At 34.9% G+C, this 19895-nt stretch overlaps 1 protein-coding gene across 17 annotated transcripts in view; it reads left to right on the top strand.

The window, feature by feature from the left end:
- DPP10 (dipeptidyl peptidase like 10) overlaps positions 1–19895 on the top strand; it is a 1578941-nt gene that overhangs the window by 1439296 nt on the left and 119750 nt on the right. For all 17 annotated transcript variants that reach the window (XM_079923993.1, XM_079923994.1, XM_079923998.1 and 14 more), the window contains one exon: positions 19668–19788. In XM_079923993.1, the coding sequence (XP_079780119.1) occupies positions 19668–19788 (121 nt within the window). The remainder of the gene's footprint in view (positions 1–19667; positions 19789–19895) is intronic.

The following is a 19895-nucleotide window of genomic DNA, read 5'->3' as shown; positions in this document are numbered from 1 at the left end:
GGCCTTCAACTCATTGGATAAAGACCAACCACATGATTCCTTACTTAAAATGAACTGATTGTAAATGTTAATCATATCTGCAAACTGCTTTCACAGCCAGACTAGTATTTGACCAAACAGTCAGGCACCATAACTCAGCCAGATTTACACATAAAATTAGCCATCACAGCATAGTAAGCACTCAATAAATGACAGCTATTAATTGGATTCCCACTTGTCCTTTCATGTAATAACATAATTAATTCAGAATTTCATCATCTTTCCCCTAAAAATTTTTGCAGCTTATTTTCTAACGTCCCTTCTTCAATTGCTAGCCATTCTAATTCACACCTGCAGAGATATGGTTAGCAATGCCGATCCTTAGCAACTCCCACAAGGTTATGAAATGTCACTGAGATGACACACAATGTCATTGATGTGACACACAAGATGTGACTAAGTTGTCACATCATCTGACTCCTGACAGTTCATCACAGAACAAAGCACAGATGCTTTTCTACCTGGACCAAACTCTGTAATTTCCAGAGGGTGACACAGGGCTGCTTTGTGCTCCGAGTGATTCCCCTTTCTATACCCGTTGTTTTCTTTTCGTCAGAACTCTTTGTCAAATACTTTCCCTCCTCTTCTCTGGTAATTTTTCCAGCATTTCTACATCTAAGTGAATTGCTTACTTCCCAAGATTCTAGTATTGTTCTATTTTATTTCAAATTTTTACAGTATTTTATATTATTTATTTACATTGCTGTCTTCCACCACAAAACTGTAGTCTTTTCCAGAGCAGACAGAAGAAAGAATATGCTAAATGTCCCTCTCTTCTCTCTCTCTTTCTCTCTCTCTCCTTTTATCTCTCTCTCTCTCCCTGCCTCTGTCTTCCCCTCATCTTCCTCCCCCTTCCTTCTTCATAAAATTCATCTTAGCACAAGGCAAAATGTAGATTTAATAAGAAATTAATGAAAGGCTAACAGTTGTTTCCATGGATAATGGGATGCCAAAGAAGGTTTTGAAGATGGCATTATATGAAAAGAAATCATTCCTGAAAAGACAGGTCTGGCAGGAAAGTTTAAAATAGAGTGTAGGTAACTGAGTCCAAAGGCAGAGAGCTAGGTTTAGAGGCCATTAGTATAATCTAGAACTGGTTTGACAGATAACAATATATTTAAGAGATGAACACATCAAGTTTTAAACTGAGATCTAAAATTTGCAGTCCAACAATAAAAATTGTCTTATAAATACTTATTCAAGTAAATTAAATTATGCATATATGTATGTTTTTACATATTTTTGCAAATAATCTCATTTTAGACTCTTAATTTATTTAAACCACTTTATTGAGTACAAATAAAAGATTGAGGGCTTCCCTGGTGGCGCAGTGGTTGAGAGTCCGCCTGCCTGCAGGGGACACGGGTTCGTGCCCCGGTCTGGGAAGATCCCACATGCCGCGGAGCGGCTGGGCCCGTGAGCCATGGCCGCTGAGCCTGTGCATCGGGAGCCTGTGCTCCGCAACGGGAGAGGCCACAACAGTGAGAGGCCCGCATACCGCAAAAAAAACACAAAAAACAAAAGATTGACACATACAAAAGGCTGTACTTTGCACTGAATACATACAAAAGACTATAAAACTTGAGATGAAAATAAGTATACCCCCATGAAACCATCAGCACCTTCAATGGGATAAACACATCCATCACCTCCAAAAGATGTTTACTGCCCTCTTCAATTTTTTGTGTGATAAGAACACTTAACATAAGGTAGACTCCTTCTTTAATATTGCTAGTACTTTTTCAGTCTATTCAGGATAAAATAAAATCACCATACCCATTCTTCCGATGGCATAAAGCTTTAAAAATATCCAGTATGTTACTTAATTTATCACAATTTAGGTGTTTAGAGAAATCACTTTTCTACATTCATTATCTATATTTTTGAAGAACGTAATGTTTAGGTAATTTTCCAAATACAATTTATCAAACTTTCCTATCACCTACGTTTTTACTTACTAGAGATTTACCTTAAAATTGTATTAAAGTCTTAAGTGATTAGCAATGGTTCATTGCCTCTAGGAGAGTTTCAATTTCTTTGGTGTAACTGCTTAAGTTTTCATTAAGATTTAATGAAAATTTAACTAATTAATTAATTTCATTAATTAATGTAAACATTTTGAACAATTTTATTGACTTTTCTAGGGTGACTTTAACCCTTCTTCGTTTAAAGGCAGATGTTTAAGGTAGCATTTTTCAAACATGTTGCTGAAATCTCATGTCCCCTACTAAAAATCAATATGATTTTGCTTCATATGCCATTGTGTTTTTCTCCAGTATAAAAGTAATCATTTTAATTGTCATTAAGATGTATTCAAGAAATACATGATAAGCATTTGCAAATATAAGATATACATGTGCATACTCATACACACACTACACACACACATAGTCATATGCACACACATTCACTCCCTGCTGCTGATGTCATGTACATTTGGAATGAAAGTCTGGGGTTTAGAGTCCTAGCATACCAACATACCAGAGGTGACATAGAAGTAAATAAAGAAAAGCAGCCGAGAGTCAAGGTCTATTTCAAGTCAGTTCTTCACTGTGGTGTGTGTAGTGTGGTGCTCATTCCTAGGTAGTACATTGGTGCAGGAAAACTGCCAGAAAATTTATACCATAACATCCTCAAGTGTTTGTCATGATGACCTTTTCTCTTATAAATGAATTTGCACCTTTTTTTCAAACTCCACTTATTTTCATTAGTGGTGATAAATGAAAAACAAGGTTACTTTTTCATTTTACCCAGGACAAAATCTAATGATTATATTTTTAGTTCCAGGAAATAATAAAAGCAATCCTTCTTATTATATTCTAGTATTAGACACACCTAAGGTCTAATAGGTCTCACTTCAAGTTTGGAATCAGGAAAATCAATATCAAGAAGCTAATATGTTTTCTATAATCAATATTTTGACTGGGGATAACTGATGAACCATAATAGGATAACTGTGTTTGGATTGAACAAAAATACCTTTAAACTATCTCAACCATTTTGACTGATACATTTGCATTGTATTCAGGTGTATATTTACGTTAGTATATCATGTAGGCAAATGTGACAGGAAATACATTCTCATATAAGTAAAATATGGTAACAGTATAAGTGTACATGTGTAAAGAAAAAATCTGCAATTACAGTGTGCAATTTAAAAGAAAATTAATTTGCCTTGCTGTGCAATATAAATCTTAGCGTCTTGTAATTATTTAAACAGCATATTTATGACTTTTCTACAAAATTCAGATTTCCAAAAGAAATGGAAAATGAAATTACTATCCTTTATAAGCACACATTTCAGATTATTTCCCTCCAATTAAATGTTGTTTATTTCAATGTAAGGAGAAAACTGAGCAGCTTGCATACTGTTAGCTATACTCGTATTGCTTTTAAAGGCTTTGCACAGGCCTTATCAGAAGTCACTTGATAAGTATGTGTTGACTTGACTTTGATGATTGCCTTGGACTGTAAACAAACTCTCTGAAGGCAGGAGCTCAAATTCTGTAATTCTGATAGCATGTATAACTGTATATTGGACTATGGAGTTAGCAGGCATGGGTTTTCCATGGAAAATAATAAAAGAGAAGCTGCTTAGAGAAGATGTTGTAACCTGTGCCAGCATATGCAAATGGAAGATACTTAGATGCTGACAGATGCGAGGCCAGCCCTGACCTAGATTTAGATCTAGAGAGTGATAAGAAATATTGCCAAGCTTTTATCTAGTAATAATAATAATATTAATAATTAAAAAGCAAGAAAAGAAAATCAATTCACTGTATGCTATTTGAGAATGCCTTTTTCCTGTGCTATGTTTGTAGTGTTTTATTCAACATTTAGAAAAATCAAATGGAAACCAATACTGTCATATAAAGTACCAGTTTTAATGATGGAATGTCAGAAATGTACTTCTCTCTTCTGGGGGGAGGTGGTAGTCTTTATCCTGATTTAAAGTGCATCATTTGGTTTAATCCAGCGTGAAATATAAAATTTCATAGAACTTCTAACTAGGTCTTATGAACTTGTTACTTATTACGGGTATAAAAGGCACAATGTCTATTCCAGGAATTCACAGAAAATAGACTTAAAGGTGAGAATACTCACCTTTGGGAACACCTACAACATGGACCTCATCCTGCAGGGGGAATCCTCTCTGAGGTGATGGAGCGGTTTCCTAGAGGAAGTAACCAGCAAGTTGAGTTTTGGAGTTATATACTGGTGCAAGATTTGGACCTTTATTTAAAGGCATCCCTCTGACTATAAGGAAGCTCTCAATATGAAAAGAAATAGAGTAGACTTCTATGCAATCACATGCTTTAATTCTTTTATTTATACTTTTACTAACAGAAAACTATAACTTACTCTTATTTCCAAATGTGAAAAGATAATAAAGCAAACTAGAAATATAAAATGTGCTAGCAGACTTGTACTGGAAAGAATAACCATAAAAACTCATTGTAATAAAACTCCCTATATTTCCCTTAACTTATATTTAAGCAATTTTGAGTTATTTAGTAATAATGAGGTAAATGCAACAGCCATATCTTTTCCCCTATTTGTTTGTTTTCCAACATAAATAGCAATTTCTGCAGCACTTCTTGTCTCATGCTGCTCCTAACATTGAATTAAATAATACATTGTGGAGTAAGAGCCAGAGAGATTCTAAGATTGCACATTTTTAAACTATAAATCTGGATCATACATAATCCGATGTACTGAATACTTTGGACAGTTCCTGCTAAGCAAACCCTTTGAATGGAGTAGCAACATAGATGATGATCAGTGAAGGTTTCTAAATATTAGACTCTTTCTGTTTCATTGCAGCTAAGCTTTTGCATATCTATTATTCTTACTTTTAACCATACAGGGTTATCCTACAGTGCTGTCAAGTCATAGTCCTTCAACGGTCTAAATAAAAACTTTAAAAATAAGATTATAGTAGTGTTTTATTGTAAGATGTGACCCATGCTACACAACCCCTGAGGTATAAAGATTCCAATTAGGAAAAGTTCAGTATTCTAGGGATTTACTGTTCTTTAGTAAACGGCATGAAGAGAACTCTCTGAGAGAAACTGTGCTCTGCATTAATTTCAAGATTCCTCATGTCAGAAATAACTCCAGGCATCCTTTACATGGTGTGGTAGAGGAGCTCTCCCCTTGCTTTCCTTCTTAAGAACAACAAAGAAACTGAACATGTGAAAAGAAACTCTATATTTTATGATACTTTGAATCGACCACAGCCTAAACTATAGTCTCTGAGAAACATGAAGTAATAATTCTCCAGAGCCAGGAAAAGTTTGAAAGCAGATATATACTTTAGTAGATTTCAGAAACTCAGAGAAATAGACAAATTGAAAATTTTAGCTGGTAATTTCAACACTTGTCTTCCGGTTAAAGATAGAACAACTATACAGAAAATCAGTGACGATATAAAAGAATTGATCGACACAGTCAATCAACATGACATAATTGACATTTACAGAACACTATACCCAAAAATTACAGAATACAGGGCATTTTTAAGTGCTCACACTGGGTCATAAAACAAACCTCAATAAGTATAGAAGAATGGGAATAAAACAGAATATGTTCTTGGACCACAAAGGTATTAAATTAGAAATCAAAAATAAACATAAACTATACACACACATTCTTATTGGGCTACGAATATATCCAATAAGAAATATAGTGCTATATATCTAGCAATTCTAAATATAGAATTTATCCTGTGGATATATTGCACATAGATCCAAACACATAAAAAGAAAATTCACTTGAATGTTATTTATAATTTAAAAAGCAGAATAAAAGAATAGAAACAACTTAAGTCATCATTATGAGACTAATAAAATATATTAGGGTGCATAAAATAATAAAATATTAAAAAGCCATTAAAATTAGTATGATTCTTCTACATGTGCAGATATGCAATGCCATCCACTAATAAACGTGAATATAATTAATCAGTATGCTTTCTTTTTAAGTCATTGTAAATTTTTGAGACTTTGTTTCCTTTGGGTCTTATTTCTAAAACCAAGGTGTATTATCTTGGTAGCTCATCCAGTTTTAATCATATGGTTAATAAAACATGTAGTAAACAATTCAGTTAGCATGAATTCAGTTCTGGTAGCATTTATTACTCCCAAATGTGATGACCTTCAAGAATTTAGTTAGTAAAATGTAGAGAACATTTTCTATAAAAAAAAAATAGCCACTTGAGTTTTTAAAGAATAAGAAGTTTGTCCTTAGAATCTGCTATGTTAGTCACTAGAGAATTCCGTTGGAGTGAAATTAAAGAACGGCTGAGACATTTAAAATCTAGAAGCAGAAGATGATAAATCAAGAAATACTTTGGACAAAACTACAATAGTTATAGCACAATAACATGCAGATAAGGCTAGTCGACGGCATACATTTTTTTTTTTTTTAATGAGGGAAATAGTGGGTTTGTTTCTTTGGAATCATGATTTTGGCCCATGGGCCCAGCCACTCCGTGGCATGTGGGATCCTCCCAGACTGAGTCATGAACCCATGTCCCCTGCATCGGCAGGCGGACTCTCAACCACTGCGCCACCAGGGAAGCCCTAAAAATAAAGAGATTTTACAGAAGAAAAAAGTTATTTGAAAAGACTTTGAAGGAAGATCTGATTTATTTGCTCTGGATGTTTGGCTTGTTGTATCAGAGAATCTAAAAGGTGAAGAAAAACAAAATAAGGGATCTGCTGGGACAGAGAAGTGTTGGCTTGGTTGGCCTAGAATGTTATGGTGACTAAATATTTGGTGGATTGTAAACGCTGTTTTTAAGAAAAATATGAAAATTTTGCTCTAAATCAATCAATTAATTCGAGTCAATCCTTGATGTTTAATTTCTCAAGATGAGTTTTATTATTGCTACTGAAGTTTGCTGACAAAAAGTTTACCCATATCTTGGAGAAGTGTTAATGCAATCTGAAAGCTGTGAAAATAATAGATCTTTAAGGATACAAATAATGATACAGTTACCAGTTAATTTTTATTTAAGGTAATAAGACTTATTTTAAATTGCATTTTTAAAAATTTTAGAATATTTGGCCTGTAAGATGTTCTGATTTTTTTTTTAAATTGTGGTCAACTGTATTTAGGAAACGTTATATAATATCGTGGATTTCAGTGTTTCAAAATGAAATTAGCAAACTTTGAAGGATCCTGAATTGAAAGAAAGAGAGGGAGGGAGGGAGGGAGAAAGGAAGGAAAAGAGAGAGAGAGAGGAAGGAGGAAGGAAGGGAAGGGAAGGAAGGAAGGAAGGAAGGAGGGAAGGGAGGAAGGAAGAAACTAATACTGTTTAATTCAATATTTCTTCGTTGTTTACCCCAAATCAAGGGTCAGCAAACTTTCTGTAAAGGGCCAGATAGTAAATATTTTTGGTTTTGCAGGACAAGAGGCAAAATCAAGAGTATTATGTAAGTTTTAATGTAACAAGGCAGAAAAACACGTTGCCAGAAAATTCTATTGAGGTAATTCAAAGTAAAATAACAATTAAGTGTAATGTTTTATAATACATATCTACCAATAAGAAGAATGGGATTCTTTTTTGTGGGATAACTTTTCACCTAATTAGGATTCCATGTAAGTGTTCCCTCTCATCAAATTAATTACACATGTTGGTCTGCAAAAACCATTCTTAGTTCATGGGCCAGGCTATATTTTGCTCATGCACCATAATTTACTGAACCCTTCCATAGACCATGAAACTTTTTTTTTCATATAATGCCTATCAGAACTAGTATTTTTATAACTAGTGTTTTAGAATATTACTTTTCTGCATTGAGAGCCAGAGAATGGTAAAGCTGATAGGCATGAGCCTCATATGAAAAGGATTTTTTATAATGAGGTGGAAGAATTATGTTCTAAAGGAACAAAAGGGAGCAATGAGCATCTTGAGGTATGAGATAATAAGCAGGGGTCACTAGAGAGGGTGCCTGGGTAATGATGTCCTCAAGGGAGACCAGGGTTCAGATATGGCAAAGAGGGAGAAGGAACCCTTAGAGAAGTAACAAAGTAGAGGGAAATAGGTTGGTTTTGGAGTGCCAGTTTTCAAATATAGAGTAAAAGGGCATGGAAGGTTGAGTGGGTAAAGGGCCAGGGAGTATTGAGTGTTATTATAGGGATGATGACATAGTGGAAGATAAGTTGTTAGTGACAGTAGTTAAAATCTGGAGATGTCTGATACAAACAGGAATAAATGACATGAGAGATTTCACTGATAAAGTCTGTGTGAGGAAAGTGATCACTAAGCCTGGGGCAAGGAGACTTAATTGCTGCAATGATGGGATCCATGCAAAGCTTGATGGTCTTCTTTGCTTGAACCCTGTGATGAAGGATTCTGGACAGCAGACTTACAGCCTATGCAGCCTAAATGATTTTGAGGAAGTAAATTCTGGGTGTATTTCCTCAATTCTCATTCTCCTCCTCCTCTTTTTCATCTTCCTTCTCCTTCTTACTACTTTTAAATTCCCAGAAAAGTCTTTTATTCAGGGACATTGTTTTGAAAGTTTGTCAAGCTGTCATTTTTTTCACCTTGTCTTTTTCCATCCTCCATTTATAAACCCAAGAATGTATATGCACTGGTGATATTCCCCCTCCCCCTGCCCAGAATCATACTGTTCATTTGCTTCTCAGTCATATTATATCTCTTCAAGAGTTATGATACCAAGTTATCAGTGGAGGATGAATTTGGACTTTCCTATTAAAACATCTTGCTATCTGTCTAAACATTGATTTTCTATCTCTATTAGTCTTGGTTTTGTCTATTCTAACATTAAAGTATTATATGCATCGAACTTGGAAATACACCCACCTCCCACCAAAGGCTAATGTGAAAGAAGTCCATTTTAAGAGAGGGCATATTATTTGTCTACTGTATTAATGCCTGTAGAATCAGGAGACCCATATAGGAAAGGTGTTTGGAGGTTCAGTTTGAGATATCCTATACCTTAGTTGTTAATAATACAATATCACTGAGATAATTGAGATTTCATTTCACTTCCTGCTTCTCCAAGAATAGAGAGTAATTATTTAAATTTACTCAAAATGAAATGAAAGATTCTATGATCATGATTAAAAATTTTTCAAGACACTTTATCCATCTTTGTACCTCCACAAATGGACCAATATTATTCTAGTCAGTTTTTAAATAGAACTGCTTTTCAGAATGACTAGTAAATGGATAATTGTTAAGAAAGATCTCATTCTTATCTCCTTATGTTTCCCTCTCTTCTCTCCAGCTCTCCAACAAATCTTTCATATCTATAGTCTGGCTTCATTCACCCGCTAACACACATCTCTTTGCCTTGTCATTTCTCCCCCTATTCCTTCTGCTTTTTGCTATATAGTGTGTTTTCAACATATGATCATTTAAACCCACCTTTTCTCATGCCATTTCCTCTACTTGAATTTTGTTTTACCTTTCTCTGCCTAGGAAAATCCACCTGAACTTGTAAGTTCAGCCAAAATGTCTTGCCTCATCTGAAACCTTTTCTGACCCTCCTATTCCTCAATCAGATTCAAGCTGTCTTGTGTCTTTATTCACATTCTAATAATGCTTTGTGCATCAATATGTCATACAAATACCATGTAGTTTGTTAATTACTTCTTGTTTTTCTTATCTTTCTTATTTTAAACTGTGAATTCATCAAGTACAGGGACTAAGACTCAGTCAACATTGTCTCATAGACATGGTGCATAGTAGGAGTATAGTGAAATTGCAAATGAATAAGTGACCTGTATAACCATCGTTCCTCCATGTGTGCCCCCATACATGTGGCTTGCCATCTTCTTTCATCTTTAAACTTTCTTCATTAAGAAACAAAAATATTTCAAGTAGTAAATATATATAATTATATGTGTCTTTAAATAATATGAAATGTCTGACATTAGCATTTTTAAAAAGTGGTATCTCACAAGGAAGTCTATTTTCTGTTCAAGGTAGACTTTTTCTGTTTTGTGTGTCAGTGTCTCCCCAAGAAAGAAGAAAATAAAACAAACACAGACAAAAACTGTACTGTGTGATGGCAAGTGGATGAGATTTACTAGGGCAGAGATTGCCTTGTAGATGGATTAGTACATAAATCCTAACCAGTACAATTTGCTTAGAATTTTAGTGTAAAGAATTTAGCCTTTACTCTTTATGGAATGCTGAAAGTTTAATTGGACAATGTCGCAGTCAAAGCACTGACAGAAAGGGTCTGTTTTGTCATTTTATTGTATGGATGCAAGTGAGGAGAACTGAAGAGAGGGAAGCAGTGAGTAAACTATTGCAAACACCAAACATGAATTAGTAAAAATCGAAAATGACTCTTTCAAACATCCTCTTACATTCTTTCATCAACAAAATAAAAAGTTATTAGGGTATATTGTGTTACAGTTACACATACATCAGAGATAGGGTTTAATTATACCCCATTGTAGCAGACAGATAACGAAGCACAAGGGATAATCATTTCTGTAGACTCTCACATGGGGAAAAAGAAGAAGGAGACAACAAGGAAGTATTTCAAGTGCTTTTTGTCCTGCATTTCAAGTTATGCTTGAATTTAAATGACTCTCATCCTCAGTTGATCATTAGCTCAATTAAATTTAACTTTATAAGAACATTAACTAGAATAAACAAATTAATTATGGACATAAGACATTTCATTACTAAGTTGAATTTTTATGATTATTTTACTCATATCCAGTATTTGGGGAGGATACAGTAAAAAATGTTTGGATATTCTTGTATTGAAAAAAACGGCCTGTATTTTTCATTTGTGCCCAGGGACGCCTTGAAATTGCCTGAAGTGGAATAAAGAGTCCAGAGCTGTGGGTAAAATGTGCATGGGAGATAGCCAAGGCTGGTTCCACCTACTGCATTTTTCAATTTGTTTTCTTATCAACATGCCCATAAACTGGAAAGCATTAGGCACAGACACATTGATAAGCATATGAGAATTATGCTTCCAATCTCCCTCAATCCTCAGAATCTCTTTTTTAAATTTTGGAGTCTCCATTTGAAATACAAGGAGTTACAATACAAATGTAAAATCAAATTGTTTTAGCATCAGAGAATAAAGTGTATATGCACCATGCTTTTTGCTAATCCTGGGATGGATGAAAGCTGGAAAGAAACAGGGGTTAATTTAGCTTGCTCCCAACATAAGTGACAGTGAAGGGCTTTCTTACCCATGAGGCTTTGAAGGTTAAGCTGCCGCATGTCACCTGGTAATTAGGATTCCTGGAAGTAAGTGAGAGACATGAATTCACGTTCATTTCAACCGAAAATGAATTCATTAAATAGATTTCTGAAAGCTCTCAGAACCAATGAGAAAGTTGGAATTCCAGGACTGGAAAATGAACAGCAGCCAGGAGGGGTCAGGCATTGTTGAACATAGGATTTGTTCCGGAAAATTTGATTACAATGCCACAGGAATCTGTGATTAGGATACTGCAACTGGCAGCTACATCAGTCTCACAAAGAGCACTGCCAGGATTAGATCCCATGTCTCTTTGATAGAAATCCCATTTTCTACACTTTTGCTTTTATTCTTGTTTCCCATTTCAAGTTCTACTGCTATGACACATATTGGGCAGTAATATGTCCCGCTAAATTAATGTCATCATACATTGGTTTTGTTTTTCTTTACTGGCCATATCTACATTAATTTGTGTGTGCTTGTATTGGAATGCAACATTAGATTGTAAGATCTCGTCCTTATATCCCCAAAACTTAACACAGCATCTAGCATGTAAACAATCCAGATACCTATTTGGTAAATGATAAAGGACTAGAAAAAAGGGTAATAAGACAAGAGATGGAGTGGTGAAGGAACAATGAAAAAGAAGAAAGTGGAGTAGAGAAAGAAATGGGTACACAATGACTAGACAATACCATCCTCTAGCATTCTGACACATATAAATCATCACATTAAAGTTTTTTTTAAATAATATAATAATGTTGATTGTCTTCAGTGTGTCGCAGTTTATTTCTTGGGGCGCATAAGAATTTTAAATTAATTTTTCAATTATCAAAATGATCAATTTATCATACAGTCTTCTCTTACCCTAAATGAGGTTTAGGGAATGACACTGCCAAGAGATAGTCTGTTGTTACATTTCATTGATTGGAGTTGGTTTTCTATTATCTGTTTGCTTGTTTTTATCTGGTATCCATTTTTCTCCTAAAAAAAAAATGGATAAAAGGGCTTTGGAATTGGGGAGTGACTTACATAATTATGAATTTAAGGCAAAAGGATATATTTCACTTCTTTGAGAATGCATAATGTTCTATAAAGGTTTTACGAAATAAGAACTCTTTGAAAGGGTTTCCTGATATGAATAATTGCAAATGTCAAGGGATGAGAGTTCTCTGATAGTGATTCTATCTCTAGAATGTCAGGTACTAGTGCAAAGGTGACATGAATGATTTGAGTGAGTTATTCTATCCCAGAGATGGTTCTGCAGAGAAATGAAAGCAGTACTCTATAACCCACAGACAGATTTATTCAAAGCTAAAATGTCAGAGGTAATCAAACTATTTAACTTGTGCTCATAGCTTTACTTTGCATTACATAAATGGGCTCTCAGAATTTATTACACACTGACAAAGAAACAAAATTTTTATAAAGTTGAATGATATACTGTGGCTTTTAGTAAAATATTGATCATCTTTAAGATAGCATTTTCAATGAATTATGATTACTGATAAAATTCTGCATAATTTTTTCCTTTTTCTTTAAGTTAACAGAATACAGCAAATAAGCAGAGCTGATTCTTGTGAACAATCCCATTTTCACAGTGCCCAGAGTAGAAACAGAGCATCATTCATATACCAGAAGACCCCTGATTTGCTCTTTACTAGTGCTACCAAACCAAACTTGGGTCTGCTCACCCACCACACAGCAAAGCTAATCTACTGACACTGAGTTGTGGTGAAGGCAAGTACAGCATTTATTTGCAGGGTGCCAAGCAAGGAGAATGGGTAGTTCATGCTCAAAAGACCCAAACTCCCTGATGGCTTTCAGGGAAGTGCTTTTAAAGACAACATTTGGAGTGAGGGTTGCAGCTTGTGGACTTTCTTCTGATTGGTTGGTGGTGAGGTAACAGGGTGATCTTTCAGGGACCTTAATCATCAACCTTCTGGTTCCAACCAGTCTTGGTTCTATGTGCTTGTGGTCAGCATACAGTTACCATCTTCCACCTGGGTGGGGATCTTAGTTTTTGCATAACAACTCAAAGATATGTGTCAGATTGTTATGTGTATTCCTTGAGAAGGAACTAGGACTCTGTTTTATCCCTAAACTATTGTTTCTTGACTGCTTTTCCTTTGTTTCTTCATTCCCTCACTTCCCTAATTATTAACTGCTTGAGTCTGTTCTTTGTAACTCAGGGAAGTCCTAGGAGACTAAAGCCCTTTTTCTACAAACAAGAAACTGGGGACACAGAAGGGCTTTTATACCCAGGAAGACCCCACAGTGTCCTGCTCAGTTTCACTAGCACTATTCCCCGCCAAGGGTAATTATTATCATAATTTGCAACACAGTTGTTGACTATTACAAATAGCACTGCTATGAGCATTCTCATATACGTTCCTTGATATATTGGGTTCCCATATATGTCCATATATTGGATGTATATCCATATACATTTTTGTTATGGATATATATCCATATACATTTCCTTGGATGGAGTTGCTGAGTTTTACAGTTATGCATATATTCTGTTTTGGTAAAAACTGTTACATATATTTACAAAGTGATTGTACCAATTCACTCGCCCACCAGAAGAGATGAAAGTTCCAGTTGCTTTACATCCTTGGCAACATTATTATTGGCTCTCATTTTCACTTTAGCCATTCTAATTGTAAAGTCAAAATACTCTGATTTTTTTTGTCTGCTTATATTCTTTCGTGTTACCAAAAGAATCAGTTATATAAATCAAAATAAGGACCTTTTATTTATAAGTTTACACTTAAGAGTCTTTAAAGAATAATTCCTCTAAGTGTTTCCTAGACTGAAATGTAGCATATTGCTTAAAAGGGAAAATTTTACTTCAAATCCAATGGAATCATACCCATTAATGGAATATGGCTTAAATATTTCAAACATTTTTATTTATTTAAAAAATACTTAAATGTCTTATGTATGTGATGGAGTTCAAGGTGGCTTATTGATAAAAAAGTATTATGTACATAATTATGTGCTTTAATACTGTCCATATGATAAAATTTTCTTATTTATTGAAAAATGATAACATCTGAAACTAATAATGATGCTAAATCACTGCAAAATCTTTTGTGAATGATTTATTTCCAAAGTAATATTACATGAAATTCACTTTATTAACATATATTTAGTTTAATATAAATTATTTAAGAAATTGATAAGTTGGAATAATTAAAAATTAAAATCTGTTCCTGGTAAAGCAAAAGGCAAAGATTCCACACAAATTTTGGAGCCACTATTGGATCAGGAAGTATGACGAAGTTGGAGTATGGTTAGTGGTCCAGGAGCCAAAAGAAGCAAGGATATGGTTATCTGAATGTTCACATCTATTAGGGCAGGTTGAAAGATGAGAACTGCATAGATTTGAAGGGTATAAAATATATATATATATATATATATATATATATATATATATATATATATATATATATATATATATATATATATATATATATATATATACTGCTACTTAGTCACTATTGTTGAAGCTGGCATGCAAAAGCCACTACCAAAGGTTAAATGTCTTCCAGTTCCTAACTAGCAGCTTTCTCATATTTGCAGAAAGTAACTAGAACCCATCAAGCAAAGAAGCTGAGAAGACTAGTTTGCAAGGGAATTGTAGAATTGTAGATTTCAGGTTTCTGATGACACAGTAATAGAAGACTATGGCGGGTGGGGGGCAGGTGTGGGGCTGAGTACCAAAAGACAACATTCAGGGCTTCCCTGGTGGCGCAGTGGTTGAGAGTCCGCCTGCCGATGCTGGGGACACGGGTTTGTGCTCCAGTCCGGGAAGATCCCACATGCCGTGGAGCGGCTGGGTCCGCGAGCCATGGCCACTGAGCCTACGCGTCCGGAGCCTGTGCTCCGCAACGGAAGAGGCCACAACAGTGAAAAGCCTGTGTACCGCAAAAAAACACACAAAAAAGACAACATTCAATGTATATCTGTTGGTGAGATCCCTGCTAGTGTAAGTTTGTATTAGTATTGTCATTGTCTGGTGCACAAAAATGGATTCATGTTGAAATAATTTTCTTGTTTTGTGCCTTTTGTCACTTGACAGTATCTCAGTGAAACACCTCCAGGTCAACTCATGTAACTAATTTATTCTCAAAGCCCGAGTGTTACTACCTGATGTGGATGAATCATAATCCATCCAGGCAAGCACTTTGATAGGTTTTCACTTTGACTCTTCATTTTGGCCATCATAAACACTGCAGAAATAAATATCACTCTTCATCATTCTGTACATATTGGTGGTTTTCTGTTTTTGTTTTTCTTACAAGACAAGGTCCCAGATTTGGGATTGCTGATGAGATGGAATATGTTTTGTTTTCAGTTGCCATGTTGCTTTTCAATATGCTTATCACATTTTATATTTTCACAATCAACATAGGAAAGGTCCCCTTTCACCACATCCCTGCCAGTAATATATGTTATCTGGGATAGTTTCTTAATTACAACTTTTTCCCAGAAAGCAAGCCACAGTAGAAGGCAACCCAAATACTATCCCAACTTGGCTGTGACTTTGTAGATTCTCTTACACCATTACAACATATGGGGATTTTTGAATGATTTGTAGTTTTCTAATTTAAAATTATCATAAAAATCACTCAAATCAGTGAAGGTGGAATAGCTTTTCAGTAATATTTCAGCTAAAATAGATCTAACATTCAATTATATTTCTGTTCTATTCTGATGTTCTTTTTCAATTAAACTGGCTGAAAGTTCATAAGAGTCTGCTCTTATAAGTTTGTATTAGGCATTGACTCTGGTTAAATCAGTGACAGTAGGGTAATTTACATTGTAGTTGCTCTCCAACCTATAATCCTAATGACTTTTAACCTCAAATGTTCATTTATTGCCATATGTCCATCACAAGTTGGCTGGGGCTGGGGAAGGAGTTTGTACCATACCTCTTCACCCAGCAATCCTGGCTGCTGGGGCATCCATCATCTTAAGCATTACTGGAGTAGCAGCAGGGGAAGAGAAGGCAGAAAGTTGAAAATTGGCTCTTACAGCCTCCTGCACAGCAATGACACATATTGTGTTTAATCATTGGTAATGAGTAATATCAATTAACACATTGATAGAATAATTTCCTGGGTCATTTACTACATATTTCTCAGTTTGTCACAGCATATAGTATTTCAGCTGTCTTCCTGTTGCCTTTCTTGTGACTTTACCAATTTTGAATTATTTTGTAAGTGTACTAAGACCATGGATTTTGAAAAACTGCTTGGTCAGCTTGCTCTATTAGCTGAAAAATTAAGTGGTCAAATAGCTATCCATTTCTATTTGTTATACTGTGTAGGTGGCTCATTGAAGGAATTGATTGATGGCGTCAAAAATATTATGACAGTTTAATCAGTAACATGAGGATAAATGGCATTAGTGTTTGTCGTATTTTCAATGTGATTTAAATCTAGTCGTAGCCCTTGATCATTGCCCTTTGGATCCAGCTTAATTTCATCAATGTGCCAAGATAGTACCTGGGAATATTTGCAGCTCCTATATTGCTAAAGTAGTGGTGAGAGTTTGTGACTATTACTTGAAGCTAATATAATTCAAGGAAAAACTTTGGTAATTTAAAAGGGTTTAAAAGACTATAAATGTATATTTTCATAAAGGCAGCCACTAATTTTTTGTCCACAGAAAAAAGATCTTGTGGATATCCCCTGATATTACAGATTTCAGCAAATGGCATTAAAATTCTGATTCCATATTGCTTGTTCTTTTACATTGAAACAGATGTCAGTTTCATGTGGAGTTTGAACATCATCCAATCTGTTCTTCAAATACAAATGTAATTACTGGTCAATGGTTTTGGTATCCAAAACCATTTATACATCTGCTGAAATCGTGGAGGTTTTATTAATTGTTTTGACTTAGAGTTTGTTCCCTTCAAAAAGCTGAGGATTTGGAACAATATTACATTGGGTTAAGTAACCCTTTTTAGTGTTTTTTAAATATTTATTATTTATTTATTTTTGGCTGCGTTGGGTCTTCATTGCAGCATGGGGAATCTTCACTGAGGCACGCGGGATCTTTCGTTGGGCTTCTCTCTAGTTGTGGTGTGCGGTTTTCTCTTCTCTAGTCGTGGCGTGCAGGCTCCAGGGTGGGTGGGCTCTGTAGTTGCAGCACGCAGTCTCTCTAGTTGAGGCACTCAAGCTCAGTAGTTGTGGCGCGTGGGCTTAGTTGCTCTGTGGGATGTGGGATCTTAATTCCCTGACCAGGGATCGAACCACTGGACCATCAGGGAAGTCTCAAGTCACCCTTACTTTTGATAATAGTCCCATGTGCTTATGTAGCATGAGTGTGGATGATCTGAATTTCTATTTACTTACAAGTCCTAGTAGAAGGTTATGGTACAAAAAGAGAATTCCCTCCAAGTAAAGCCGATTTTGTGTGCCTATTTCATATACTGTTTGTGAAAGGCAAAAGGAGGTAGTATACAAAACACATAAAGTTTAAGCCTTAAATGGCTACCATAAAGCTAATATTATTTCTCAGTTATGAGGGGTTGTGAAAGTCATAAAAAAAAAAACTTCCATCCAGTTTTAAGATACCTGAGATATAGTTCTCAAACTTTTGCCTAAGTGGGACCTGCCTACTTTCAATAAGTTTATTTCCTATATTCTTATCACTTGAAAACTTTCTAAATGAAGTGAAAGCAATGAATATCATTTGTTAATACCACCCCCTCTCCTCCTAATAGTACTACCCCTACTGCTATTACTATTCTACTAACTATTCCTAATATACAGTCGTCATAATATAATCAACCCAATAGTCAATAGTTTGGGATAATTTACACCTTGGCTGAAGCTGTAGAGGTTTTGTTTTGAATTAGATTCCGTAGCGCCTGCAAAAAGTGTAAGATTTTTGAACCAGATTATCTTGCGTGAAGTCAGCCCTGCTCCTAGCAATAGCCACATGTGTTACATGTTCTACATTCATCATCTCATTTATTCTTCACATCAGATCTCTAAAGTAGGTGTGAGACATCCACATCTTATAAAAGAGAGGATTGAGATGCAGAAAGGTTAAGCAAATTATCCAAGTTATTTGGATTTTAAATTTAGGCTGCCTGATTATAAACACATGTTTAAACACCTATTATATCTTTTTACTCTCCACCCCCAACAATTCTTATTCTTATTGTCATCCTCACCTGTCATATAAACAACAGGTAGTAGTGGAATGGTTAACTAGATACACTCACTGTTAAGTGCTTGCCAAATCACCAGAATCAAAGTAGAATACCAATCAAATGTTCTGGATGTTAAGATTGCCTTCATCATTGAGCACATCAAGGTTTAAAGCCTAGGACCTCATGATTAATCACACAATTATTTCAGAAGTTCTTGTGTTTGCTCTGTCTGCTTTTGTGCAATGATCCTGTAGCATGCTGGAACACATGGGCACTAGGCCCTCTTTCACCTTCTTAGTAGAATGTCAATCTAAATAGCAATTTGGCTTTCATTGAACAATATTTTACTCCCCGCAACAAGTGGATGAAACATGGCTCTGTGACAGTTATATCACACAGACCAACAGTTTGGAATGTTTGGCATTAAAAATATTTTAAAGTGAATTATAAATAATTTTATCCTGAATTATCTCTATTAAAGATAGTTCGTTTTTTGTGGACAGACACTGTTTAATTTCTACTGCTGTTCCTGTATTGGGACTATTGTTGTTGCTGCTGGTGATGTTGATATTATTTTGTAAGACTGTGATGTATTCATATTAAAACTCTTTCTTGAATCCTCAAGCACAAGGTTATTATTACTGCTATGCTATTTAGGAAAGAATTACCAGGGAAGACTGAGGCATAGGGAGGTGTGTTCCACTTATCAATCTGAAAGAATTTTGCCAGTGTTTCCTTTTATTAGTGGATCTTTGAGTTGAGCTGGAGAGAATCAGAGACATTCTCTAAAGATTATTTTATTGATCACCAATGCATTTTTTGGTAAAAGACCCCAAATTGAGGTTTTTCGAGTTGTTTGCTGTTACTAAAATGACATCTAGTACAGTTGTCAGTCTCTTAAGCCTGCAGAATATTATCTCAAACCCAAACCAATTTTGTGGTATGAGAAAAAGATTATTAAGTAGATGAAACATTGTTGTCGAATATATGGATTTAAAAGCTTCAATAGCTAGTACCATGTAATTTCTAAATGATAACTGGATATTATATGATAGAGAAAGAAACAGCCATTAATAATTGAAAGCAATAAAAATATACATTAAATAAAAACAAATTGAAAGCAGGCAAATAATAAAACACTTAGCTCTTCAGCTATTATTCTATTATATGAAAGTTTAAAAAAAGGCTTCCTAATATTTTTGGTTTTTTGGTTTGTTTGTTTTACATGTTTCCTGATCCAGATTTATATTTTTGAAAATAATATCTACTATCAACCTGATATAAAGAGTAGTTCATTGCGACTGACATCTTCTGGAAAAGAAGGAATTATTTTTAATGGAATTGCTGACTGGTTATATGAAGGTGAGTGAATAGATTTAGTTTCAAAAGAATACAAATGATGTATTTTTATACAAAATCTATAAGAAAAATCTGTTCAATTATAACAATACTTATAGCACTATTTCTTC

The sequence above is a fragment of the Stenella coeruleoalba genome (assembly GCF_951394435.1).
Source record: "Stenella coeruleoalba genome assembly, chromosome: 6".
Classification (NCBI taxonomy): domain Eukaryota; kingdom Metazoa; phylum Chordata; class Mammalia; order Artiodactyla; family Delphinidae; genus Stenella; species Stenella coeruleoalba.
Note: the sequence above shows the minus strand (reverse complement) of the source record. Positions and strands in the feature narration are given on the sequence as shown.